The sequence below is a fragment of the Acinonyx jubatus genome, chromosome E2, assembly GCF_027475565.1.
Source record: "Acinonyx jubatus isolate Ajub_Pintada_27869175 chromosome E2, VMU_Ajub_asm_v1.0, whole genome shotgun sequence".
Lineage (NCBI taxonomy): Eukaryota > Metazoa > Chordata > Mammalia > Carnivora > Felidae > Acinonyx > Acinonyx jubatus.
In genome coordinates, this window is record NC_069396.1 from 42,555,808 (window position 1) to 42,582,916 (window position 27,109).

The 27,109-nt window shown below is 51.2% G+C and overlaps 1 protein-coding gene and 1 pseudogene across 1 annotated transcript; both read left to right on the forward strand.

The window, feature by feature from the left end:
- The first annotated feature begins 312 nt into the window (after window positions 1-312).
- On the forward strand, window positions 313-20,044 carry WTIP (WT1 interacting protein). Its single transcript, XM_027044534.2, has 8 exons — window positions 313-1,144; window positions 6,098-6,199; window positions 15,552-15,619; window positions 15,769-15,831; window positions 15,996-16,126; window positions 16,945-16,996; window positions 17,657-17,725; window positions 18,926-20,044. Exons 1-8 carry the CDS (start codon window positions 463-465, stop codon window positions 19,064-19,066), a joined length of 1,308 nt encoding a protein of 435 aa, XP_026900335.1. The 5' UTR covers window positions 313-462; the 3' UTR covers window positions 19,067-20,044.
- A 4,462-nt stretch (window positions 20,045-24,506) lies between these two features.
- On the forward strand, window positions 24,507-27,061 carry LOC106975785 (beclin-1-like; annotated as a pseudogene).
- The last annotated feature ends 48 nt before the right edge of the window (window positions 27,062-27,109 follow it).

A 27,109-nucleotide genomic window follows, 5' to 3' on the forward strand; every position in this document is an offset into this window, starting at 1 on the left:
GCGGCGCCACAGCCGAGGCCAGCTCCCAGCTGCAAGCCCCGGCGCCCAGGCCCAGCCTCCGCGCCCCTCCGAGCTCTCGGCGAAGCGCGGCCACCGCCGCGCCGCCGCCGCCGCCGCCACTCCCCCCACATTCCAGAGGCCGCAGCGCCGTCTCCTTCCTCGCATTCCTGCCCCCACAAAGGAGTCCCTCCGCCCCCCGCGCGGCGGCCGGGAGGAGGGGGCGCGGCCCGGCGCCTCCGAGCGCGCATTCCTCCGCCGCGCGCGCCACTCAGCGGAGCGCCGCGGCCCCCGGACCGCGTGTGGCCGGCGGAACGACCCCGGCCCGGCGCCGGCCCCGCCCCGCCCCGCGCCCAGGGGTCCCGGGGCGGGCTCCGGGCTTGGGGCGGACGATGCGGCGGCGCGGCCGGAGCCGCGGCGGGAAGCGGAGGCGGAGGTGACGCGCCAGGGCCGGCGGGCCGGGCCATGCAGCGCTCCCGGGCGGCCGCGGACGAGGCGGCCCTGCTCCTGGCCGGGCTGGCCCTGCGGGAGCTGGAGCCGGGCGGCGACTCTCCAGGCCGGGGTCGGCGGGGCGCGCGGCCCGCGCCGGGAGACGAGGCGGCGCAGGCGCTGGGCCGCAGAGGGAAGGGCGGCGGCGGCGGCCCCGAGGCCGGGGCGGACGGACTGAGCCGTGGGGAGCGAGGCCCGCGGCGCACGGCGGCCCCCGAGCTCAGCGCGCAGCCTGCGGGCAGCCCGCGGGCCAGCCTGGCGGGCTCCGACGGCGGCGGCGGCGGCGGCGGCGGCAGTGGCAGCGCCCGCTCCAGCGGCATCAGCCTGGGCTACGACCAGCGCCACGGCAGCCCGCGCTCCGGCCGCTCGGACCCGCGCCCCTGCCCCGGGCCGCCGTCGGTGGGCAGCGCCCGCTCCAGCGTGTCCAGTCTCGGCTCCCGCGGCTCGGCCGGCGCCTACGCCGACCTGCTCCTGCCCGGCGCCGGCCCGGCGCCGGCTCGCTCCCCGGAGCCTGCGGGGCCGGCCCCCTTCCCCCTGCCTTCGCTGCAGCTGCCCGCGGGCCGGGAGGGCGGCCCGAGCGCGGCGGAGCGACGGCTGGAGGCGCTAACCCGCGAGCTGGAGCGGGCGCTGGAGGCGCGCACGGCGCGGGACTACTTCGGTGAGCGAGCTTGGCCGTGGCTCGGCCGGGGGAGAGTGCGGGGTGGGCCGGGGTGAGAAAAGCGAGTCTCCGTGGGGCTGGGCAGAGGGTGTGTGAGTGCGAACCGCAGGGTCCGAGGTTTATTTACAGCCGCGACTTCGACTGTAGGTCTCTGGCCTAAGAAGGGGTTCCGGCAAAGTGAGTTGATGCACTCACTGCCTTACCTTTAAGAAAAAGTCATGCCACAATAAGCCATTTTCGGGTCATTTCGTCTTAACCCTTGGCACGTGCCTCTGCTCCTCCTGCACTGTGCTCCGTGATCAGCCGGGCAACCCCAGCACTGTAGGGACTGGTGCCCCCGTTCCCCCCAGGAGTGTGCGGAGTGGACAGGAGCAGAGAGGTGCGGTGGGCCGGGTACCACCGGACCCGCCTGACCTGCAGCTTTGGTAATGGCAGTGGCAAGGGGGCAGAGTGTGTGAGGGAGGGGACGCCCACCCTGAGGCCCACCACACCACACCCTGGGCTGTGTGGTGTATGCGGGCTGTTTCCAAAGGGAATCCTGCTTCACAGCATTTCAAAGCCCACCAGTCTCTTACGGCCTCCATTTCCCAGTCTGCCTTTGGCCTCCTGATCCCTAGTCCTTTGGATAATTCGGAGGCCTCTTACTGAGGCTGGAGGTTCTGAGAGGGGGCCTGGGGAGGGGGCTTCCCTTCCTCCATTACTGATAAGCAGGAAGGCAGACGCACCTGGCTCTGAGGGGGTGAGGGTGGGGGTGGTTATCTTGCTGGGCAGGACTGGGCTGTCCTGGGGTTTGTAACTTTTCATGCATTCATTCCAGCTAGCAGCTCAGGACCGCCCTGAACTGGATCTTGAGAGAGGAGGAGGCTGTATGTGACAGGCTAGATGGGGGCATTCCAGGCAGAAGGAAGAATGTGGGCCAAAGGAGGCATGTGAGGATGTGGACTGTTCTACTCTGTGCCCAGGGGTTATGTGGGCCACAGGGTGGGTCTGCCTTTAGGAGGGACACGCAGAAGAGTTTTGAGCTCATCTGGGAGCATGGGGGTGAGCATTTGTGGTTTGGTAGGTGTTGTGGCTGGCCTGGGAGAATGGAGGTGAGTTAGGAAGCTGTTGGCCTCTCGAGCCCGGCAGGTGCCGGGAGCCGAAGCTGCGGTGGGCTTCTGAAGAGAATGCCTCCAGTGCTCTCTCTGGGGGAGACTGCCTGTCTCCTGTCCCTGTGCACCACAGGGCCCACGTCGGGGTGGTTTCTGTGAGCCTCTGAGGTTACTCACGTATCTGTGTGCGAAGCTGAGGTGGCCAGACCCAAGCAGGCAGGGAGAGAGTGGAGGGCTGACCGCACGAGACCGCATAAGCTGGTGGGTCATCCTTTCGAAAGGGCCCATTGAATCCACCCAGGAGTGGGAGGTGAGCAATGGTACACCTTTTTTCCCAAGAGAAGCCAGATCTGGGTAACCTTTTCCTAATTTTTAAAACTATGGGCAACTATTTGCTTGAACTGCTGATAACTTAGTGCTGATATTTGACCTTTCGGAGCCATAGAAGTGGCAATTTCATACAATTCAACGTGAATAATACACAGTTTTGCAAAAGGAAGTCTACAGGTAGCATGAGCTCAAGTGATGTCTGCTATACCACATCCTCAGAGTGTGTCTTCCTCTCTGGGCCACCCCTTCTCCTTGGCCCTGGCACTTGCTGACCTCCGGGTCCCTCTCTCCATTCATTGATGGCTTTAGAACTTTTCCATCTCTCCTCACCAAGTTCCGCTGCTGGGAGCCAGCCAATAGCCTCAGACTTCCAGAACCTCTTGAACTTTGGTGGCCTCCCTGCCTTCTCTTGAGCCACCTCCTCCCAAGGTCACACCCTGTTTTTGTTTCGCTTCGGTTCTGACTGCCTCTTGGTCTCAGGACCTCTTATTCCTTGAATCACCTCTGCCCTGCAGAACTCTGACTCTGAGCCAGGACTGCTGCCCCCCTTTTTTTGCTGCTATACCAATAGGCGTTGATGGTCTTGAACCTCTGTGATCTTCTGGGTGCCACCCGTCTCCCTAAGCCTTGGTCAGTTCCCTCTTTTATTCCCTCAACAGTCTTTCTGTTCCCTCTGGTCCCTGAGCTTGCTTTCTATTTTGCTGAGAAAACTGAGGTCAGCCGTTGCAGGCTGCCTGTTATTACCAGATCCACGTCTAGATCTGAGGATCAGGGTCATCCCACCTCCAACCCCCACCTCCTCCAATCTTCAGCTTTCCTCTTTCCACTGGACCTTTTTCTTTGGTTATAAATATGTCTTTAATGAAAGGGTCTTTCATAAAAAAAAAAAATGGCAAGGAAAAAGCAAAGCCACACCTGCTTGGTCACAAAGTCTCAGTGGCATGCCCACCTCTTCCCATCCCAGTGTCTGGTTGGCATCGCCTTTGCTTGCCCGCCTCCCATCTCCCCTCAGCCATCTGTCTCCCCTCACGGGACTGAGCCAGCTCTTGCTAGACCCTGGTGGTGGCCCGGCGCAGGTGCTTGCCAGGCCTCGGTGGCCTGGTCTCACTGTTCCATCCCACAGGTGGAGTCCCCTCTCTTCGAAACGCTGTGCTCCCTGAATTTCGTGGGTACTCCATCTCCTTCGTCAGTGTCTTTTTATTAAAGAGACGAAAGCACGTATTTAGAAAAAAAGCAAACGGAACCAAAAGCTAATCATCATACAAGGTCATAGCCTCTCCTCTTGCCCCACCTCCTGTCCTGCTTCCCGTGGAAAACTGACTTTTACTCTTCACTGTGGATTGTGGTAACTTAAGAAGGTGAGGTCAGGTTTTCAGACTTGATGGGCAAGAGTAAGGGTGAGGGGGTAGGACATTTTTACTTGCCAAAGGGAAGTCTAGCTGCAGATTGTGGGATGAATTATTGGGGGCCAGGCGGGGATGCCTTGAGGACACTCTTGAAACGGACTTTAGGATGAGACTTGATGACTTTGAATCAGGCCAGTGGGAGTGAGGGGAGGGAATGAAGTCAAAATTAGGGAACAGAGTTGCTGAGATTCACAGTTGGAGGAGACAAGGAGGGTGGACCTGGATGCTCCCTGAAACCGAGCTGCGCACAGGTGCCGTTTCCTGAGCAGGGACGCTGAGGCAAGAGCAGTTTTGCAGGAAATCCAGAGCTCTGTTCTAGACCGGTGGTGGTCTGAGGCCATCTGGGAGCTGGCTCAGTGACTCAGGAGAGAGGTGTGGACTGGGGCAGATCGCCAGGAGCCCTCCGCAGGCTGAGCCGTTGCAGCAGGCCGGACTGCCCAGGGAGCCATGGGACAGCCACGTGTGGAGACTTGCCGGCATGTTGGCCTTCTGCATCTTCAAAACATTTGAGTTAGTAATTAATTTCAGTATGGAATAATTGCTGTTCTCCATTCTCCATTCTGGGTCCCCACCAGCCACCTTTACTTTCCTACCTGGTTTTGAGGGCGTCTGAGCTGGCCCTCCCTCCCCTGGGGAAAAAAACCCAGGCATGGGAGGGCCAGGACTGAGCAGGGAGTACCCAACAAAGCTGGGAAGGGAGAAGAGCCAGAAATCTAGGTGTGGGTCATAGCCTGTACATGAAAGAGGAGGAGCTGGTCCCACGGCTAGCAGGTTCGGGATGGGAGGTCTGGAGGTGTGCACAGTTAGGAGATGGCTGAATGTGGACTGAGTTTTCTTTCTTGACTTGACTTTCTTTCTTGACGTGGTGCTGATGGGGAAGAGGCTTAACCGTGGTTAAATGTTAAGGAGAGAGAGAGAGAGATGGTAGAAAGCGAGAGGGAGAGGGTGAGGGAGCATGTCCCGGAGCATCCAGAAGATTTAGGGTCTCAAGGGCCAGTGGAGCCTGTCTTCATGCCCTGTGGGGTACAGGAGATCCCGGGTAACTGTGAGGGGGGCTTCTGATGTCTGGGCTGGCCGCCCATGTTCTGGGTCTTCAGGAGGGCTGGCCAGGGAATCCCCGGGACTAGTGCCGGGCTTCCCCCTGGCATTGCTGGTCACCCTTTTCCTTACTACCCCTCCCCTGCCTGCCGGGCACCCCACCCTGTGCTGCTAGGGGTGATCCCCAATTCTACCAGTAATCCCAGATGCCTGCATGGCAACTTCCTCCCTTCTTTCTTCTAGACCTTTGCTCAGATATCACCTGGTCACTGGGGCCTTCTTCACCACCCTAATTTAAAACTCACACACTTGTTTCCACCAGAGATATTATTCATTTACCTGTTGTCGTCTGTCTCCCTCCGCTGGAACAGAGGCTCCTTGAGCGTGCCTTCCTCGGCGTGTTGCTGAGTCTCCAGCAGCTACCCTGTGGGGCACGTGGCAGGCCAGCAAGGCCGCTGTGCCGATCAAACAAGAGAATCAATTCACCTTAGGAGACAGATGAGGAAAGCGTGGCTGGGGTGGGTGTGCCTGTGTGGTCTTTATTCTTTCTGGTTCACAGACCGCAGAAAGGATTTTCCCTCAGTCCAAGAGCAGGTCACCGGTGAAGGGACCCACAATGACTTTCTAATATAAACATGTCATTAATATTTTTTTAAGTTTCTTTTTATTTATTTTCAGAGAGATAGAGAGCAAGCGGGGGGAGGGGCAGAGAGAGAGGGAGACAGAATCTCAAGCAGGCTCCGCACTGTGAGCGTAGAGACTGATGCGGGGCTTGAACCCGTGAACTGTGAGATCATGGCCTGAGCCAGAATCAAGAGTTGGACCCTCAACTGACTGAGCCACCCAGGTGCCCCCACATGTCATTAATATTTTGATGGCAAGGACGGCATCAGTTAGCCCTGACTCTGTGCCCGGTGCTCTGCTTACCTCTGAATCCTGAAACAACATCAACAAACCCCCAGATACCATTATTGTCGCCAGGTCAGCCAGTGGTAAATGAAGGCTCAGGAAGTTTATTCGCTGAGGGTTGGGCAGCATTAGGACAGTCATGGTGCTAACCTGGGCTCTCTCCTGCGTCTCTCCCATAGGTATTTGCATCAAGTGTGGGCTTGGCATCTACGGGGCAAGGCAGGCATGCCAGGCAATGGGGAGCCTGTATCACACAGATTGCTTCACCTGCGACTCCTGTGGTAGGTATCCTTTTCCCCGGCCCTCTTGCACCATGTCCTTGCACCCAAGTCCCAAGCTGATGGACCGCCCAGCTCTGGCCCAGGCTGGAGTGTGGAGGAGGCTGAATTGTAGTGCCTTTCCTCCTAGGCCTGGCCTGTTTGGGAGGTCCACGCCCCTGGGAAGATGTCCTGGGCCCTGGGGAGGGAGGTGTGGAACCAGGGCCTTTGGTGGCCACGGGGAAAGGAGGCCCCTCACCCAGCTTTGGGGCCTCCGTCCTGTGCAGGGCACTGATGTCTCCTGGCTGCCTGCGTGGGGCGCATGGAGCTAGTGCTGTGCTTTCTGCCTGCCTGGGGTGTGGGGCTGGTCTTTTCCCTGCAATTTAGTTTTTCTCCCAAGTTTACATACAGCGTAAGCTATAAATGTTGTAATTTAACCTAGACAAAGTTACGAAAAGAAAAAAGTAACCATTATCTAACCAACCTAATACATCTGCTCTCTTGATTCTACTATCTCTTGAGGCTTTGCCCGTAAGCAAATATCTTTCATTAATTTATACTAAACATGTCAATGTTTTATCCTGTGGAAGTGTAATACATGCATTGTGTTAAGTCAGACAGTGCTGACAAGCTCTTTTTGCAAGAGTAAAAAACAACTCATCTTTCTACTCCTGGTCCCATTCCCCAGAGGCAGCCACTTGGTATTTTTTGGCAATTTCTTCTAGAAGACACCTCCGTATCTGTAACAAGCATACCGTGCTGTTTCTTGATGTAGCACTTTTAGACTGACTGACACTTTTGCTGTGACAGCTGAGGAACAGGTTCTGCCACCGCCTTTTTCTCTTCTCTCCTGTTTTCTCAGTGTACTTTAATCGTAAACTGTGGTTAAGTCAGTAAACCAGGTTTATGTTTCCTTGACTATTTAAAAATCCACTGCAGAGCGAGGAATTATACTGTGATTACACCCCCTTTTTGTCCTATAGTCTTTTACTTTTCCTGCATTTTTTTCTTTTTTTTTTTAGCCCCCCCCTCCCCTCCCCCCACCCTGTATTGGCTTACTTTGTATAGCTTCACTTCCCGCCTCCCCAGAGGCTCCATTATATCAGGCATCCTGCAGAGTTTCTATTGGGAGGTTCTCACCTCTCTTTACTCTGAGTCCATTGCCCTCTGGGACCCTTGTGGAGTGCTCATTCTGTGCCTTCCCATGTGTACTCCCTGCATTGAATCCACTATTTCCTGGCAGCTTTTAGCTGCAGATAACAGAGAAACTGCTGAGGAGGCTTAACCTCTAAGAATATTTTTTGGCTCAGTGCACTGGGAGCCCAGAGATTGGGCTGGCTTCAGGCTGAGATTGATCTAGTGTCTCAGGCCCTATGAATAGCTTGGCTGGGTTTCCCTTGGGTTTGGTGTCTTCCTTAGGGCACCTTCTCTTATGGTGGTGAAATGTCTGAGGCAGCTTGAGACTTCCATTGGCACACCACTAGTCTGGAGGAAGAGGGGGCATCTCTTCTGGTTATGTTTTTGGAAACTTCTTTTCCAGAAAGCACCTGGCATATATCTCCTTGTATGTCATTGGCCAGAGCATCTCACACATCCATTCCTGAACCAGTTTATTTGGTTGTTGGGAATGCTGTGGTTGATTGACTGACTTGCCTGAGTCTCTGAACCAATGCCATAATAAGGGAAGAGGAGTTATGTTTATACTAATCAAGCCCGCCTGTGGATAATGGGAATGGATTCAGGTTTCCCTTGAATGCAGCAGGCTGTCTGAGGTAAGGCTGAATACTGAACGCATCTTGGAGGAGAAGAGAGGAATCAAAGCTGTGGAACAATGTCCACAAGATTTTGCTGTCGTTGTCTAAGAAAGGGCATTTGGGAGGTCAGTGTTCTGAATTCTGCTGTGTCCAAAATGTCTTGATTCTACCCTCACACTTACTTCAGAGTTTGTGAATAGATTTCCAAATTTGAAGCAATTTTCACTCAGCATTTTTTTTTTTTAAAGATTTTATTTTTACAGGGCGCCTGGGTGCTCAGTCGATTAAGTGTTCGACTGGGGTTCAGGTCACGATCTCGTAGTTTGTGAGTTTGAGCCCTGCATCAGGCTCTGTGCTGACAGCTCAGAGCCTGGACCCTGCTTTGGATTCTGTGTCTCCCTCTCTCTCTGCCCCTCCCCCGCTCATGCTCTGTCCTTCTCTGTCTGTCTCTTTCAAAAATAAATAAACATTAAAAAAAAGATTTTATATTTAGGGTGCCTGGGTGGCTCAGTCGGTTAAGCGTCTGACTCTTGATTTCAGCTCAGGTCATGATCTCACGGTTTGTGAGTTCAAGCCCCATGTTAAGCTCCATGCTGACAGTGGGGAGCCTGCTTGGGATTCTCTCTGCCTCTCCCCTGCTCGTGCACTCTCTCTCTAAAAAATAAATAAACATTAAAAAAAAAACAAACCCACCCCTGGTTCATTAAAAGACCCCATGAAGCATTTGATAAACCACATACTGGGGCACCTGGGTGGCTCAGTCGGTTAAGTGTCCGACTTCAGCCAGGGTCATGATCTCATGGTGTGTGAGTTCAAGCCCCACGTTGGGTTCTGTGCTGACAGCTCAGAGCCTGGAGCCTGCTGCAGATTCTGTGTCTCCCTCCCTCTCTCTCTGATCCTTCCCTGTTCATGCTCTGTCTCTTTCTGTCTCAAAAATAAATAAACATTAAAAAAAAACCCCATATGCTGCCACATGCATAAGTTCTAAGGATTATTTTCCAGAATATTTAAAATACTTTCACATATCAATTAGGAAAAAGGACAAATAGTTTAAAGTATTCTTCTGTAGTTTGACTCTGATGTGTGTGGCTCTCGGTTTTCTTTTATTTGTCCTGCTTGGGATTCATTTTGACTTCCAACTTGGGGAAAATCTCAGCTATTTTATTTTCAAAAATTGCTTCTCTCCCATTCTCTCTATTATTTACTTCTAGAATTCAAATTAGAAATATTAGGTTTTCTCATTCTGTTGTGTCTCTTAACCTCTCCCTCATATTATGCACTTCTCTGTCTCTCATTCTGTTTAATTTCCTCAGATCTGTCTCCTGAAAGCTAAAATCCAGACCATTCATTTTTCTCTTCAACTGTGTTTAATCTCCTATTGAACTCTTTCGTTGAGTTTTTTATTTCAGTGATTGAATTTTTTTTTATTTCTAGAAGTTCTTTTTGTTTCTTTTCTCAAATCTGCCTCAACATTTTTGATCATTTTTATCAAGATTGAAAATACACGAAGAGTGTAAAACACACTAATCTTGAGTATATTCCAGCTTGATACATTTGTACATGTCTACGTGCCCATGTAATCACCCTCCAGATCAAAGGGTAGAATATTTCCATCACCCCGTAAGAGTCCCTGATGCCCCTTCCCAGTCATCGGCACATGACTTTTGAGCTGTTTCCATAATTTGGGGATTATAAATAAACCTTTTATGAGTATTGCGTCTGTGCCCATTGATGGACATTTGTATTTATTTTTCTAACAGTGGAATTTCTGGGTCCTAGAGTAGCATCTGTGTGGCTTCAATATATGCTGCTAAGTAGTTTCCCATAGTAGAAGCAATTTATTATCCTGTTGGCAATGTATTAGAATTTCAGTTTTTCCTCCTTCCTACCAGCATTGTCTGTCTTCATTCTAGTGGGGGTGGCATGGTATATTAATGAGATTTTATTTATTTTTTATTTTATTTTTTTAAGTTTATTTCTTTTGAGAGAAAGAGAAAACACGTGTGCAGCAGGGGCGGGGCAGAGAGAGAATCCCAAGCAGGTTCATGCTGCCAGCACAGAGCCTGAGCCAGGGTTCAGTCCCACGATGGGTGAGATTATGACCTGAGCTGAAATCAAGAGTGGGAAGGCTTAACCGACTTCCCACTGAAAGAGTGGGAAGGTTTAATCAAGGCTTAACCGACTGAGCCACCCTATTAATGAGGTTTTAATTTGAATTTCTTGGATGAGAAGTGAAAACTCATACACCTTTTTATGTCTCTGTTGGCCTTTTTTTTTTTTTTTTTTAAAGTTTATTTATTTTTGAGACAGAGAGAGAAAGAGCATGAATGGGGGAGGGGCAGGGAGAGAGGGAGACACAGAATCTGAAGCAGGCTCCAGGCTCTGAGCCATCAGCCCAGAGCCCGACGCAGGGCTCGAACTCACGGACCGCGAGATCGTGACCTGAGCCGAAGTCGGATGTTTAACTGACTGAGCCACCCAGGTGCCCCTCTGTTGGCCGTTTGAATGCCTTTGTTTGTAAAAATGCCTGTTGAAGTCTTTTGCCCATTTGTAGGTTGGGTGGTTTGACTTTTTTTAAATTGCTTTGTGCAAGTTCTCTGTGCACCTTGGATACATGTTGTGTGTTGGATATATGTGTTATAAATTCTTTTCCTAACCTATTCTTGCTTCATTACTTTGTTAATGATGTCTTCTGATGAAAAGAAAGTCACAGTAAAGTCCAGTTTACCTTTTTAAATTTGTTTTCAGTTATTGCTTTTAATGTCCAAGAAGTCTTTGTAATCTCATGTTTTGGACATCTGTTTCTATTTTGTAAGTGTATTACATGTTTGTATTCTGTATTGTGTCTAATTGTTCCCATATCTGATGTCTTTGAAGTCCCACTTCAATTGTTTATTGTTTCTCCTCACTCTTGGTCATGATACCTTGTTTCTTCACATGGTTTTATAATTTTTGATATAAAAACCGTATAATTTTTAAAGTCAGTCTGTGGGAATTTGTTGATGTCTGTGTTGAAGGTGCATTTCCCCAGGGAATATTCTATTTATTTATTTAAAAAAATTTTTTTTAATGTTTATTTTTGAGAGAGTCAGAGTGCAAGTGGGGGAGGGGCAGAGAGAGAGGGACACAGAATCCAAAGCAGGCTCCAGGCTCTGAACTGTCAGCACAGAGCCTGATGCAGGGCTTGAACTCGTGGGCCACAAGGCTATGACCTGAGATGAAGTTGGACGCTTAACCCACTGAGCCACCCAGGCACCTCCCAGTGTTCTGATTTCTAGCACCATAGATTAGTTTTGTCTGTTCTAGAACTTCATATACATGAAGTCAAATGTATACTATTTTGTGACTGATTTGTTGTTGTTGTCGTTAAGCATGTCTCTTTTTTTTAAACTGTATATTAGTAGCACACTCCTTTTTATCGCTGAGTAAGATTTTATTGTATGAATATGCCACAGTTTGTTGATCTGTGCAACTATTGACAGATAATAGATTGTGCTGTGAACGTTCTCGTACGGGTCATTTGTGGACAAATGTTTTCATTTCTCTCTCTCTCTCTCTGTCTCTCTCTCTCGGGTAAATTCCAAGGAGTGGAATTTCTGGGTCATAGGCTAAGTGTATGTTTAACTTTATAAGAGACTGCCAAACTGTTTTCCAAAGGGGTTGTGCTATTTTATCCTCCCACTAGAAATGTTAGAGAGTTGGGTTCTGCTACGTGTTTGCCAACAATTGATATTTTAGTCTTTTTAATTTTAACCATTCTAATGGGTGTGAAGTGGTATATCATGATTTTAATTTGCATTTCCCTGATGACTAATAAGGTTAAGCATCTTCTTGTCTGCTTCTTGACCATTTATATCTTCTTTTATGAAGTCTGTTCAGGTCTTTTGTTCAGCTTTTGAATTGAGAGTTACTTGTCTTAAATTATTTAGTTGTGAGGATATGTATATTCTGAGTACAAGTTCTTTTCAGGATGCATGTTTTGTGAATACTTTCTCATAGTATGAATATTTAAAAAAAATTTTTTTTTTACATTTATTTATTTTCGAGAGACAGAGAGACAGAGAGAGTGTGAGCAGGGGAGGGGCAGAGAGAGAGGGAGACACAGAATCAGAAGCAGGCTCTAGGCTCTGAGCTGTCACCACAGAGCCTGTCGTGGAGCTCGAATCCATGAACCCATGACCTGAGCCCAAGTCGGACGCCTAACCGACTGAGCCACCCATGCGCCCCGGTATGAATAATATTTTTAATTAAGTTTATTATTTATTTCTTTTAGTAATCTCTACATCTAATGTGGAGCTTGAACTCATGACTCTGAGATTAAGAATTGCATGCTCTTCTGGGTGAGCCAGCCAGGCGCCCTAGTGCCTGATAAATTTTAAATTTTGATGAAATTTAATATGTAATTTTTTTTTATGGTTCTTGTTTTTGTAACCTAAAAATTTTTGGTCCTCTTTTAAGTCATGAAGATAGTCTCCTATGTTTTCTTCTAGAAGCTTTAAGTCTCGCTCTCTCTCTCTCTTTTTTTTTTTTAATCTTTTAGATATTTTACTTTTAAGTAATCTCTACATCCAGTGTGGAGCTCAAAATCACAACCTGAGGTCAAGAGTTACATGCTCTTCTGACTGAGCCAGCCAGGTGCCCCTTAAGTTTCTCATTTCTATGTTGAGGTAGATAACCCACTTTGTGTTATATTTTTGTGTATGGTATGAGGCAAGGAATGGAGTTTCATTTTTTTTACATATTTGATTTTTTTCCTCCAGTTGTTCCAGCACCCTGTGCTGAAAAGACTTTGCTTTCCCACTTGTTTGTTTATTGAAATATCTATGGGTCTGTTTTTGCAGTCTCTTCTGTTTTACTGATCTTTTTGTTTTTCCTTATTCCCATATTACACTGTATTGATTACTTTAAGTTTTAAGATAGGTAGGGTAAGTCTTCCAGCATTGTTGATCTTTTGCAAGATTATTTGGCTATTCTAGGTTCTTTGTATTTTTATATGAATTTTAGAACTGGAAGTCAGCCCTCAGCACAAGGGTTTGAAAGAAGAAAACCAAAATAGAATTGGAATGTCAGTTTCCACAAAAGAAATAAGAATGCTGGGATTTTAATTGTGTGGCATTGAATATATAGATCAATTTGAGGAGAACTCATATCAGAATATTTGAAGTTTGAAGTTGATTGTCAAGGACTGAGGTTTTTTTTCCCTATTTGCAAGCTGGTAAGTTTATCTGCCACTGTGTCACCAATGCTGACTGAAGACATGAGCCTCCTGGGGGCAGGGACTCAGAGCACGGCAGGCAGGATGAGCTTCACGTTTGAATCATTCTGCACGAGTCCCACGGGGGTGACGCAGAGTGACCCAGGTGGATGCCGCACATGCAGTGGGTCTGGGTCTGTGTCATGGCTAGAGAACCCTGAGTTTAGGGAACCCTGATGTTTTATAATGGGCTGCCAGCAAAGCTCTCTGACCCTTGTTTCTGAGGAACACAGCATCTGTATTATATTGGACACCAAACAAGCCTGCTTTCTACTTCGGAGGGAGATAGCTATCTGTGTTTTTTTTTTTTTTTAATGTTTATTTTTGAGAGAGGGAGAGAGAGAGAGCGAGAGGGAGGGTCAGAGAGAGAGGGAGACAGAGGATCTGAAGTGGGCTCTGCATTGACAGCAGAGAGCCCAATATGGGGCTTGAACCCACAAACCATGAGATAATGACCTGAGCCGAAGTTGGATGCTTACCCAACTGAGCCACCCAGATGCCCCACAATGTCTGGTTTGTAAGTGGTTTGGTCCACAAATGTCCTTGGGATGGTAATTCACAATGAAAGCTGCCATTCCTCTGTAAGATGTGCAGAAATGTGAGAGACCCAATGGAGAGCTATCTTCCAGCAATGGTTTATCACTCTATTCATGTAGGTCTTCTGAAATTTCTCTCAGCAAAGTTTGGTTTGGCAGAGCGAGGGGCAGACTCATCTCTTGTTAAGTTTACCTCTTAGTATTTTACAGGGGTTTTTTTTTTTTTTTTGGATGATAGCATCCAATAAAATGCTGTTTTAAAAACTGTACGTTCATTTTCCAATCATTTGTTACCAGAATATAAAAATATATTTGATTTTCATATTCTGACCACCTGTCCTACAACCTTGCTAAACTCATTTATTACTTCTAGTAGGGTTTGCTTGTTTGTCTGTTTGTTTTGGTAGATGGCTTATGATCTTCTACACATCCTGATTAAAGATAGTTCTCCTTTTTCCTCTCCAAGCTTTTATTTTTTTTCACCCATCTCATTGTACGACCTAGGGCTTCTAGTCCAATGCTGAACCCTAAGGGGAAAAGCATCCACTATTTCACCATTATGTCTGATGTCAGCTGAGGGTTTCTCACGGGGGCCCTTTATCACGGGAAGGATGCTCCTTCCTGTTCCTGGTTAGGCACTGTGGGCTTTCTCCTGACGGGATGCCTCTAACAGCTGTGCTGGGTCTGCTGAGGCTCTTGTTTTGACAAGGACACGTCTTTCACCGGGGCTTTGTTACCTGGTGAGAGTTGTACTTATGTTCATGGATGATGACAGTTCATTCTGGAATGTCTGCTCTGAGTTCCCCTGAAGCAAACGTATTTTATTTTATTTCATTTCATTTCATTTCATTTCATTTCATTTCATTTCATTTCATTTCATTTCATTTCATTTCATTTCATTTCATTTTTGTAATGTTTATTTACTTTTGAGAGACAGAGAGACAGAGCAAGAATAGGGGAGGGGAGAGAGAGGGAGACACAGAATCCGAAGTAGGCTCCAGGCTCTGAGCTGTCAGCACAGAGCCCGAGGCAGGGCTTGAACTCACCGACCATGAGATCATGACCTGAGCCGAAGTCGGATACTTAACCGAATAAGCCACCCAGGCACCCCTGATGTGAATGTATTTTAAAATGACAACCTCTTAACACAAGCTGTCAGTGTGTTTAATCTTTTAAAAAAGAATTTTTTTTTTAATGTTTATTTATTCTTGAGAGAGACAGAGCGTGAGCAGGGAAGGGGCAGAGAGAGGGAGCCACAGAATCTGAAACAGGCTCCGGGCTCTGAGCAGTCAGCACAGAGCCCGACGCGGGGCTCGAACTCACGGACCATGAGATCATGACCTGAGCCGAAGTTGGATGCTTAACTGACCAAGCCACCCAGGTGCCCCTAAAATGACAACCTCTTAATACAACCTGTCAGTGTGTTTAATCTTTTAAAAAAGAATTTTTTTTTAATGTTTATTCTTGAGAGAGAGAGACAGAGTGTGAGCAGGGGAGGGGCAGAGAGAGGGAGCCACAGAATCTGAAGCAGGCTCCATGGTCTGAGCTATTAGTATAGAACCTGATGTGGGGCTTGAACTCACAAACCGTGAGATCATGACCTGAGTCGAAGTCAGACACTTAACTGACTGAGCGACCCAGGCACCGCTGTTTAATCTTTTAAAAAGATTTATTATTATAACAGTAGTAGCCTAATATGAAAGGGAAATGTTAAAATTTGCCCATAATCTGCTTCTCGTCTGTTGGAGGAGAGTCCTGAGACATGGAAGCAGGGGCCCCATCCCCGGGTTCCAGCGGCCCAAGGACCCCCTTCTCGATACTCATCCTTGCAGGGAGACGACTTCGAGGGAAGGCGTTCTACAACGTGGGTGAGAAAGTGTACTGCCAGGAGGACTTCCTGGTGAGTCAGAGCTGGGCCCTGGCGGGTGCCAGGGGAGGGGAGGGGACCCTCCTGCTGCACATGGAGACCTGGGCCCAGGAGGCAGGTGCTGGCTGGGCAGGGAGTGCCCCTCTGTCACACGACATCCTGGATCCTTTGTCTCCTCTCAGTACTCTGGGTTCCAGCAAACAGCCGACAAGTGTAGTGTGTGTGGACACCTCATCATGGAGATGGTGAGAACCTCCCCCAGCCTCCTGGAACCCCTCTGACATGGGTGGTCTTAGGACCCACCCTTTCACCTGTTGCAGACCTGCCGAGGGCTCAGAGCCAGAGCCTCTTCTGGGGGCTGTGCTGAGCCTTCCGTCTGCACTGACCCTTCAGTGCCTCCCACCCCCAGATCCTGCAGGCCCTCGGGAAGTCCTACCACCCAGGCTGCTTCCGGTGCTCAGTGTGTAACGAGTGCCTGGACGGGGTGCCCTTCACTGTGGATGTGGAGAACAACATCTACTGCGTCAGAGACTATCACACGTGAGTGGCCAGCACTGTTGGGGCGGGTGTGACTCCCGCTGTTTCTCCTGCCTCCCCAGGAAGCATTTTTCCAGCCTGCCTGTCTGTGTTCTCCATTCTTGGCCTTTTTACTTCCAGCCTCCCCTTGTGTGCTCAGCGGCTGGGGCAAAGCATGGCTCTCTGCCTTGAACCCTCTCTTGGGTGATTCAGCCACCAGCCATCTCTCTCCCCTCCCCACCTTTACCTGCATGCGCCCCTCCTCCTCCTCCTAGTGGTGGGGGCTCTCCTGGCTGCCCCAACCAGCATCTATCCCTTTGCTCCCAGGGCCAGGTTTGGCCTCTTCTGCCTGGGGTGGTGGCTTGGGAGTCTCTGCAGAGTCCCTTCCCTGCCTGTCTGGTATCCATGTGAGAGGCCAGTCCATTCTCCCCAGCTGTGGCTCTAGGCCCAGCCCTCAGAGTTCTGGTCTTGTGCTACAGCCTTGCATGGGGTTGGTGCACCGCATGGATCCCTGGTACTCCGTGTGGAGCCAGGCTTTGCAGGGGTCTCAGCTAGGGGTGGCCCAAACCTGGATGTTAGGGGGCAGGGAACTCACAGGAAGTGTGAGGGAGAGGGTAGGGAGAAACGGAAGCCGTCCTGGAGGAGGTGATGGGGTGGAAGTGAATTGGGAACCAGTTAAAAGGCCAAGAAGGCACCGCAGAGGCTGCTCCCACACCAGTGTGTCCACACAAGGAAAGGGGTTCTGATGCTTGGGCCATGTCATGGGGCTACTGTGGGTGGGTCTGCCTTTGGGCCCTTGGCCTCTGGCAGCTGGTCACTTCTGGTTTTCTTTATTCCTCCAGGGTTTTTGCACCGAAATGTGCCTCCTGTGCCCGTCCTATCCTCCCTGCACAGGTAGGAACCACTCACCTGGAGATGATCAGGTGTCTGGCCCAGCCTGGCCTCTGCCCCAGGTTGGCCCCAGGTCTTGGGCCCCTGTGGGAGGGATGCGGATGCTCCCGCCCCATATCCCTCAGGGCCGAGGGTTGCGTTGTGCCCATGCACGCAGGGTGCACGTGTCCCTGCGTGAGTTAGAAACGGTGGCCCTCAGCTCCTTTGCCCACGGATGTAAGGATCGCCCCCTGGGTCTGTTAGCTCTGCAGGCTGAGGTGGTGGGAAGAGCACACAAGAGGAGGATGCAGTCTATGCAGGAGACACCATCGGGTGGTGCACCTCTCTTGGCATGGGGTCTCCCACACTTGTCGGTTCTGCCCCAAGCTACCGTGCCTGGGGAGGCCGGACTGGCTCTGGTCGTTCCTGACTGCAAAGAACTGAAGAGAACACGTATACACACATTTGACACCTGTGTGACGGCTCTCATAGACGTGTGTGTGCGGTTGGGTGCAGCTGCAGGAGGGTGTCCATTCCTGTGCACCTGCTGATGCCATTCTGCCTGCGGAAGCACTGAAGCCAGTGCTCACATGGGCGTGAATGCACACCTGCCATGACAAGACCGTGTTGTGTAGGTGTGTGCACTACACACAATTGTGTGCAAAACCCCATCTCTTCCTCCAGGGCTGTGAGACAACCATCCGTGTGGTGTCCATGGACAGAGACTATCATGTGGAGTGTTACCACTGTGAGGTGAGCCTGGGCCCTCCTGGAGGGCTGGTGGCTAGTGCGGTCCCCCTCCACATGGATCTCCTTTTCTCTAGGTCTTCTGTGGACCCACCTCCTTGTTTATGTCCCCATTCTCCCTGTCCTCCCTAGAGAGCCCTCCCCAAGATATGTTCTCAGCCCGTTTCTCATTCAGTCAAATATTTACTGAGGATTTACAGCATGTGGGCTGCTGGGGATGTACAGAGAATAAAATAAGGAGTCCCTACGCTTATGGCAGCGATGAGTACGCAGGCAGGGCTGGAGCCTATAGGGCTTGTCAGAGCGCATAGGAGGCCTTGGAGAATCAGGGGAGGCTTTCTGGAGGAGCTGACACCCAAGCTAAGATCTGAAAAATGACTGAGTTAGCCAAGGACAGTCATTAAGAAAGACAGTAAGAAAGGCACTTCCAGGCAGTGGAAGCAGAATGTGCTTAGGTGTGAGGGTGAATGTGTTGTTTTGTGTCACTGGAGAAGTTGGCAGGAGCTGGGGACATAAGGCTATATATGAGCTGAAGAGTATGGGCTTATTCTGAGGGCAGTGGAGAATGATCCAAAAGGATGACATGATGGCATGAGGATTTTAGAAAGGGTGCTCTTTGCCATCAGAGAATGCATGGAGGAAGAGGGAGGGTGGCTGGGGTTCCCTGAGGAGGTTGTTGGAGGCGAGGTTGTGGTCCTGGGTTTGGGGTGGTAAACTGAGTTGCGTGAAGGTCAGGCAGTAAAAGGGACTGGATTCAGCCAATGACTAAACGTGGCAGTTTGGGGGTTGGAAGGTATCTATCAGGATCCCCCGAGAGCTAGACATGCTGGAGTTCAAAGACTCTGGCTGCAGGTGTAGGAATTTGGGAGTCATTGGCACGTGTAGCTCTCTCCTTCCTCATACTCCACTCTGAGCTTTCTAATTGCCTTGGCCTCCCCAAATTCTCAATTCAGGAAGACCCCTGGGCCCTCTTTGGGCAGCCTGGACAATCCCTTCAGGTAGTAACTTGCGCAGTTGTACGGCTTACCTCTAGTTTCTCTTCTCTCAGAGATCACTGGCCTGCCTTGTCTGTTGTCTGTCCCCCGCCCCCGGTCAAAGTCAAAGCCCTTTGCAAGTTGCACAGGGCCCCACAGATCCGCCCCGCCCCATTACTCTCAGGCGCCCCCCCCTCGCTCACTCTGGGGTTGGGGCTGTGTTCTTCCCTAGGACTGCGGGCTGCAGCTGAGTGGGGAGGATGGACGCCGCTGCTACCCCCTGGACGGCCACCTGCTGTGCCGCCGCTGCCACCTGCGGCGCCTCAGGCCCGGGCCCCTCCCCTCACCTGCGGTGCACGTCACGGAGCTCTGAGCCGGGAAAGGAGCCCACGCTGCGGACCCGCGTGCGTGCGTGTGTGCGACAGAGAGCGCCCCCGGGCGGGACGGGTGACCCGGTCGGCGTCGGAGCTCTGTGTCCCACGGGGGGCGCCGCTGCCGCGCTTCCGCCCCACCCCCACCCACGTGCCACCAAGCTGCTGTCCGAGGGGCCGGCCCCGCGGCGTAGCTGCTTCTATTTATTCACCGTCTGTGCCTCCTCCGGCCGCTCCCTTCCTTCCAGCCCCTACCCCCTCGCCCCCCGACGCTGGCCTTGCGTTCCCGGGGCTGCTGCGCCCCGCGGCCCCGGGCGGGCTCCCAGACCGCCGTGGGGCACCAGCTGAGGACGCCGCCGCCTTCGCCTTCGCGAGCAGGGGCGCGGGCCGCCTTCTTCCTCCTCCTCGCACTGGCCTGGGGGCGGGAGTGTTTCCTTGTTCAAAAGGGGCCCCGCCTGAGATCGCTCCTCGGGGCAGGGGTGGTCTGGCAGGTGGCGGTTGACGGAGGGCACGCGTGTTTGTGTGTCTCATAAGCGCCTTTGGTGGGTGGGAAGGGTGTCCTTTTTGGGCGGGGTCACAGGAGAGGGGAGACGAATGACACCTTTGTGGAGTGGGGCCCTCGAAGGAGCCCTGCCTTTGGCCACCGGGATTCTGAAGGGTGTTTTCAGCCACAATCCCGCCCGGGTCTCCCCATCCCTCCCTCCTGGCTTGGGGTCCGCTTCCCCCTCGGCCCCCCTCCCCTCGCCATCCTTCAGCCTTGGGAAAAGAACCTTCTCACGCAAAATTTCCAGCCACAGGGCTCGGTCGAGAGAGACCACGAGAGGGCGCCCTGTCCCCGTGGCAGGGAGAACACCTGTTGCAGGAAAGCATTCTGTATCGGGCTCCACGACAAAAGCGTATGATTTGACTTAAATTAAGTTTTTCCTTTGAGAATATTTTCATTTTCTTTAAAAGAATATAGTTTTCTTCTAAAAACTTGGCCCACGGTTGTTATTTCTTAGAAAAACTACAAAAAACAGATGTCCAATTTGGAGATCATTTAGCTAGTTTCCAGGTGGGAAAAACGTTGTAGTTTTCACTATTTTTGTGTAAGTCCCTCTAAAATTTCAAAATATGTGTTTGCTTTTCAGACTTTGGAATAATGTGGGGTTTTGTTGTGTCAGCGTTTGAAGAACAGTGACCTAATGTGGTTTGGGGGAATGTAGATTAATTTTCTTTCTGACACGCTAGCATTGGGAAGCTAGGACTTCTCAGTGATGGCTTATGTTGGATTTGCAACTGTGGGTGGTTTCTGCGGCAAGAGACCCCTAATCATGATAAGACATCAATGGGATATTTTTTAATGTTTATTTATTTTGAGAGAGAGAGTGTGAGCGGGGGAGAGGAAGAGAGGGAGAGTGAGAATCCCAAGCAGGCTCTGGCCTGTTCCCACACAGCCTGATGTGGGGCTTTGATCCCACGAGCGGTGAGATCATGACATGAGCTGAAATCAAGAGTCTGACTCTTATCCAGCCGAGCCACCCAGGCGCCCTATCAATGGAATATTCCAATTTAAGTCCGTTTGTGCCTGAACCACTTCCTCTTGGCAACTGTTCTTGCCCTGCCTTCCCTCCTCTTAGATGTGGGTCTTTTTGCTTGTAGGATCATCAGCAGGGGAAACTGTGTAGGAACCAGAAGGTTGCCCGGATTGCCTCTTGGGATTCATAGGAGAGGAAGTGGCTGCCATTAGGGACCAGCTGGGCTGAGGCCTGGCGCTGGGAGGCCCCCTGGTGGGCTGAGGAAGCAAATACATGGGAAGTTTAGTGTTTGTTAACTAAGTGTTTATTTAAATGCAGAAGTTGTCTGAGATGGGGGAAGTGTGTGTTTTCTGAGAAGGGGACTTCAACAGGATAAGGGTGGCTTCTTGGAGGAGGTGATCCCAACGGGACAAGAGAGATGGCATTTCAGGAGTGAGAGGCTGTTTCTGGCTTTCTCTTTCTCTTGAGCTGGGCTGCTTTGCTTTCTAGCCAGTTTTACAAAGCTTTCTTCTCATTGCCCTCTTTATTGCTTCTGATGTCAAAGCTGCTTTGCCGTTGGTTTCTCCTTTTTGCAAACTCAGCTCTTATCTTTTCTCTTCCTTTGTGCTGTGGAGGTGGCTCCTGAGCTTCCAGCCAGGGAGGTCAGCATTGCCTTCCACACCTGCTCCAGCCTGGTTACCATACTTCCCTTATTCAGCTGGATTGAGTCATCACAGTGTGGAGCCTCACTTCGAGTTCATGTGTCGTACTTTGTCTCATGACCCTGGGGGGCAGTGGCCTCATCTCTGGCCACACTTTGCCCTTTTTCTTTGGGCTTCAGGGCTCTGTATTGCCTCTGTCAGGACTGGTGACCGCCACTATCCCTCTTACCACAGGGCCTTTGCACATGCACTTCCTTTGCCTGGATCCACTCCCTGCTCAGGGCTTTACTTCCTTGTTAAATCCTTCAGATCTCAGCCACAGGAATACATCAGGCTTCCAGTTATTACACTTCACTGAACACATAGAATTTGGGGGCCCTGCTCTGCCAGCTCATTTTCCAAAAGCAGCATCTTCCAGTCCATTTTCAGGAGTTACACTGATCTGATGGTTGTTGAGACTGAAGAAGCAGTGTGAGAGCCAGACTTTGAGCCCGGTAGATTGCCCATGACCCTCCAACACTGGGGGCCAAACCCACCTGCCGCTAGGATATCTCCCCTGATATTGGCACCTAGTGACACTAACTATGCCTTTGATCACAGCTGTACTTTTATGTATTGTGTTCAGGTTTGTCTCCTCCCTAGATTGGTGAGCTCTCTAGGCTAGGATCTGTCTGCATTGTTCACTTTTGTCTCCACAGTGCCCAAGCCAGACCCTGCCCTGGCCTTTAGGGTCTCAGCTGAAGACCCCACAACCCCATTGGTTTGCAAGTCCCAAGTTCCGCCTTAGTTGCCCAATGAAGGAGCCACAGGCGGGAGATAAATGTCCAAGAATAGGGTTTACACAAATACTATACACACTGCACATAACATGTGTGCAGGTGTGTCCCAGGTAGCTCATTCCCATCTGTGCCTTTGTGCTAGGGTCTCGGTTCAGTACCCATGCCTTTGAGTACCAGGTCCACTGCTGTGTGTGTGTGTGTGTGTGTGTGTGTGTGTGTGTGAGAGAGAGAGAGAGAGAGAGAGAGAGAGTGAGTGTCTGGAAGGTGGGCCCTTGGAGGGTTCTGGGAGTGGGTCGTGGGCATGGGGTGCTTTCATGGTCCTAGGAGGAAGGGGATGGTGCTGACTCCTCCCAGTCAGTACTTCTAACCCCTGGTCAGGAAACAAAGATGAGAGCATGCTGAGCTGCAGGTGAACTTGAGTGACTTCTGGAGGCTTGCTCTGGAGGGTCTGGAAGGGGTGGGCAGTTGGGGCAGTGTTTATGGGACCTGGGAGGGGTTGGGCATGGAAACTCACAAAAGCAGAACTCCGGAGAGCAACATGGCCCAAGGAATGACTTGGGGACAGCGGGCCAGCCTGTGGCGGTAACGGGGTGATGCAGTGATGGGTGGGGCTATGCTCACCACCGGCTTCTCCCACCTTAATTGCCATCTTGCTTCCAGGTAGCAGATGCTCCCTGGGAGGGGCGAGGGCTGCAGCAGTTGTGGGGGATGGGAGTAGTCTCAGTCTGCGGGGGCTCCAGGAGGGCTGTGGGTTGGGATCTGAGGACTTGTCTGGGATTGGGGGAGGCACACAGGTTTGCTGGTGACCTTCCACCCAGTGCCGCTCTGGAGGAACTGGCCCTGCGTGTTGTGTGTGGGCATCGCGTCTCTGTGCCCCCCTGAGTGGGTGTGGCAGGCCCCTGGCTGGGAGAGGGGTGCGTGCTCTGGGGACTGGGTGACTGCTTGGAGTGGGCCTGGGTGGGGGGCTCAGAAGGGAGGGGCCGTAATGCCTGGTAGAGGTGGGGAGGCCCCTACAGAGCCATCCTGGGAGGAGTTCTGTGTGGCCGCGTCTCCTGGGCTGGCAGGACCATTCTGAGGCAGTAGACATCAGGTGCCTGGATCCTGGAGAGCCCAGGGTGTGTCTGGGTCCTGGGGAACCTGGAGAACCCAAGAAGGACACAACTGGAGTGGCAGGGTGCCTTCTCCCTTTCTTTTTTCTCTGGCCCGGAGAACACTGCTGGGGTCCCCTCCCTGAGCCTGGGTGTGTGTGTCACAGGTTGACCGTTTCCTGTCCTACAAAGGAGAGCCTTGGAGGCTCTCCTTCTCCAAGGACCTCAGGCCCCCCCACCCCCCCCACCCGGGCCAGAGGGATGGTGACCCTAAAACATGTGGTACTTGGCAGGGAAGTGCCCAGTAGTGGTGTCAGTGTGCCTGTCACATCCTGACCTGTCTGTGCCCAACCACTCCCCTGTCATTCCTGTTGTCCCACGCCAGTGCACACCCTCTCCACGTCTGCTGTGCAGGTGGACCTGCATGTCACACACACCTGCCCTGCCCACTGGTTACCCCACCTTACTTGCCTGCGTTTACCAGCCTGTCCCAGGCACCTGTGTGACTCAGCTGGCTCACTTCTCTGTGACGGTACCTGGGCCATCGGTGTCCTTGGCCACGGTCAGCCTTGTGGACCTTGTGGGTGGGGCTCAAGCCCAGGAGAGGCATTTCACCAGGCCCAGTGTTTATCATCCTCCTTGCATCCCAAATTGTTTTGGAAACACCGTCTTCCACCTGAGCCAGCAATGCCTCCTTACCTTGGCCCTCTGCCTGGTGTAGATTTCAGCCAGGATCTGTCATTGCAGCCAGATGGGGGCTTTGAGTTTCAGCCTGCCCAGCTCAGCTCAGCTATCTCCCGCCATCCCTGCAATGTGGTCTACCATGACCGTGGGGAGAGGGCCTTCCTCTGATGGGGGACAGGTCTTTTGGGGAGTGGAGAGGAGTGCCTATGGGGATCAAAGAAGGCTGTGTCTGCCAGGGGACAAATTGACGAGGCTGGTGCCACGTAGACTGGGAGGCAGAAGTGGTTGTGTGTGGGGGTCAGGAGCCATTCATGTGAGCGAGGCACCACAGGGTCCTAGGGGAAGACCACAGGAGCCCTGGGTGGGGATGGGGGGGTGGGTATCTCACTGCTAGGGGTCAGGGGAGAAAGATTGCATTTAGCTGTGAGGTGGGCCCTCCTTTCCTCCGTTCCTCCCTGTCCCCTTCTTCCTTCTTCCTCTTCCTTCCTTCTCTCTCTCTTTCTTTCTTTCTTTCTTTCTTTCTTTCTTTCTTTCTTTCTTTCTTTCTTTCTGTTATTTTTTAAAGGTTTTGTTTTTGAGTAATCTCTACACCCAACATGGGGCTTGAACTTATGACTCCAAGATCAAGAGTTGCATGCTCTCCCAATTAAGCTAGTCAGGTTCTCTCTTATTTAAAAATAAATAAATAAATAAATAAAGAAAGAAAGAAAGAAAGAAAGACTGTTATACTTGGAAAAAAAAGAACAATTCACTGGCTTTTGGACGGAGCAAATTTATTATCCCTTCTGTGGAGTGTAAAGATGTGGTAGAACACGTTCTTTGTGGGAGTGTAAATGAAAATTCTGCTTTGCCATATGGAGACGCCCATTATGTGGAGGAGACAGTTGGATAGTTAAGTTCGGAGCTCAGAGAGGAAGTCAGGGCTGGAGACAGAGGTATTCAAAATCATGGGTGAGGTCACATGGAAATAGGGTGAGACAGAAAAGGGAAGGGGCCCAAGCCAGAGCCGTGAGGTGCTCCCACATCTAACTCTTGGCAAGGGGGATGGAGGGGGACTGGCTGGGATGACGGTGGATTAAGGTGGCATCAGAGAAGCTTGTATAAAAAGGATTGAGACAGGAAGGCAGGGTCTGCAGTAGGGGCTTTGGAAAGATGGAGATCACTGTGACCTTGAATCAAGTTGTTGCAGTGCAGCAAGGGGGTAAAAGTAGGTCCGAGTCCATTGAGATGAGAGGAGGGAAGGAAGAGGAGGCAGGCAGCTCTTTCAAGTATATTGGGAGGAGGTGCACAGGTGAAGGGAGCTTAGGGCAGGGAGAGTTCTTTTAGTATGCAGAATCCTGTCTGAAGCTCCTTGTCCATGTCTGTAAGAGCATGTATACCCCACATGGGCATTCTCAGGGTTGTCTTACCCACCAGATCCAAGTCTCCATGGGACAAAGTCTGTGACTGCGGTAGTCACAGCTGTGTCCAGTCCCCTGCCCAGCATCTGGCTCCTAAGGTACTGAGGTACTGGTGAACGTTGGTTAAGTGAATCGGTCAATGCATGTAAAGCACTGAGAACACGAACAGGTGCATAATAAATGCTCAGTAAAAGTGAGTTACTGTCGTCCGGTGGATGGGGAAGTCACTGAAGACTGGATGGCAGCAGTTCTGGAGACCATGAGGCTCCTGTGGTAGACTGACCAGGGTGGTGGCTCCAAGTCCTGGAGGATGGAGAGGTTAAAGACGCCCAGCAGCACCATGCAGGCCAGCTTTGGGAGTCCGCACTGCATCCCTGAAACTGGATCGCGTCACCATCCAGGAGCTCACAGCTCCATTATTTGCCCCAGCCCAGGTGAAACCAGGAGAGACCCTGGAGGAAGGGGCTAACTCAGGAAAGGAGTCATTTATTGGACATCACCAGGATGGTGTCTCTCAGATTCATCCTTCCAGCCACAATGATGTCTACAGTAGGTGCCAACAGCTTCGCTTTGGCTGGGGAGGCATCTGGTGGTGGTACCGTGGAGAACATTAGGCAGAGACTGGGCACTGGGGGCCTTTTTGACCTCCGGTCGGGCCAGAGAGATGTAGATCACCCAGAGGGATGTAGATCTGTGAGGGTTGCACAGATCCTCTTTTAGACCAGCTTGACACTCAGCTCAATGTCACTGAAAATGAGTGTCACAGCTGCAAATGCTGTTGAAGATCTCTGAGCAAATGAATGAGGACGACTGAACAGCTACAGACAGAGCTAAATGAGATAGACTGGTAGGAAAGCTTGAGAATGCCCAAGCTGAGGCTAAGACTGGATCCAGAGGAAGCTCAGTACCATAGGGGATACAGAGAACATAAACAACAACAGCCAGAACTGGATGATGAGCTGAAGAATGTAGACAGCCAAATGCCCTATGCCCAGATGCAGCTGGGCCAGCTGAAGAAAACCAGTTTCTTCAGTGCAACCTTTCATGTCTGGCACAGAGGACAATATGGTACAATCAGAACCTTCAAACTGGGTCGCCTGCCCAGTGTCCCTGTGCCATGGAATGAAGTTAATGCACTTGGGGCTGGAAAGCGTTGCTGCTGTGCACCCTGGCCAGTAAGATGGGTCTGAAATTTCAGAGGTATCAACTTGTTCCCTGTAGAAACCATTCCCACCTGGAGTCTCTGACAGACGGGTCTAAGCAGTTGCCATTGTACTATCCTGGGACAAATTAGACCACGTGATGATGGAGATGTTGAGAAAGATGAAAGGAGAGGTTGAGAAAGGGTGAGACACATTTTTGTCTTCCTCACAGGAAGGCAAGATTGAAGACCTAGGAAGCAGTGTGGCTCCCATTCCGTTGAAACCCAGTTTAGCCCTGACAAACAGTGGACCAAAGTTCTTAAGTTCATGCTGGCAGATTTTAAGTGGGGTCTTGCTTGAGAATAGTTTCATAACAAGACTTCTTTTTTCCCTTACAGAGATGCTCGCCTCAGAAGCTTTACATTTTGTTTGGTTTGCAACAAGAAATGTTTTAAATTAAACTCAGATAACATCAAACAGCATATTAAAATTTTTTTTAAAACGTTTATTTATTTTTGAGAGAGAGAGACAGAGCACGAGGAGGAAAGGGAGACACAGAATCCAAAGCAGGCTCCATGCTCTGAGCTGTCAGCACAGAACCTGACGTGGGGCTCGAACTCACAAATTGTGAGGTCATGACCTGAACTGAAGTCAGTCGCTCAACCGACTGAGCCTCCCGGGCGCCCCTCAAACAGCATATGTTTACAATACTAGAAAAGAATAAATCCACAAGTCCACTTTATTTTAAAATATTGAACAACAGGGGCGCCTCAGCTCAGGTCATGATCACACGG

Excerpts from the sequence above, each read along its gene's own strand:
- WTIP (XM_027044534.2), top strand. The coding sequence starts at position 463 with ATGCAGCGCTCCCGGGCGGCCGCGGACGAGGCGGCCCTGCTCCTGGCC. Across the intron at positions 6,200-15,551 it reads CTTCACCTGCGACTCCTGTG|GGAGACGACTTCGAGGGAAG; the intron begins GTAGGTATCCTT and ends TCATCCTTGCAG. Across the intron at positions 17,726-18,925 it reads TGGAGTGTTACCACTGTGAG|GACTGCGGGCTGCAGCTGAG; the intron begins GTGAGCCTGGGC and ends GTTCTTCCCTAG.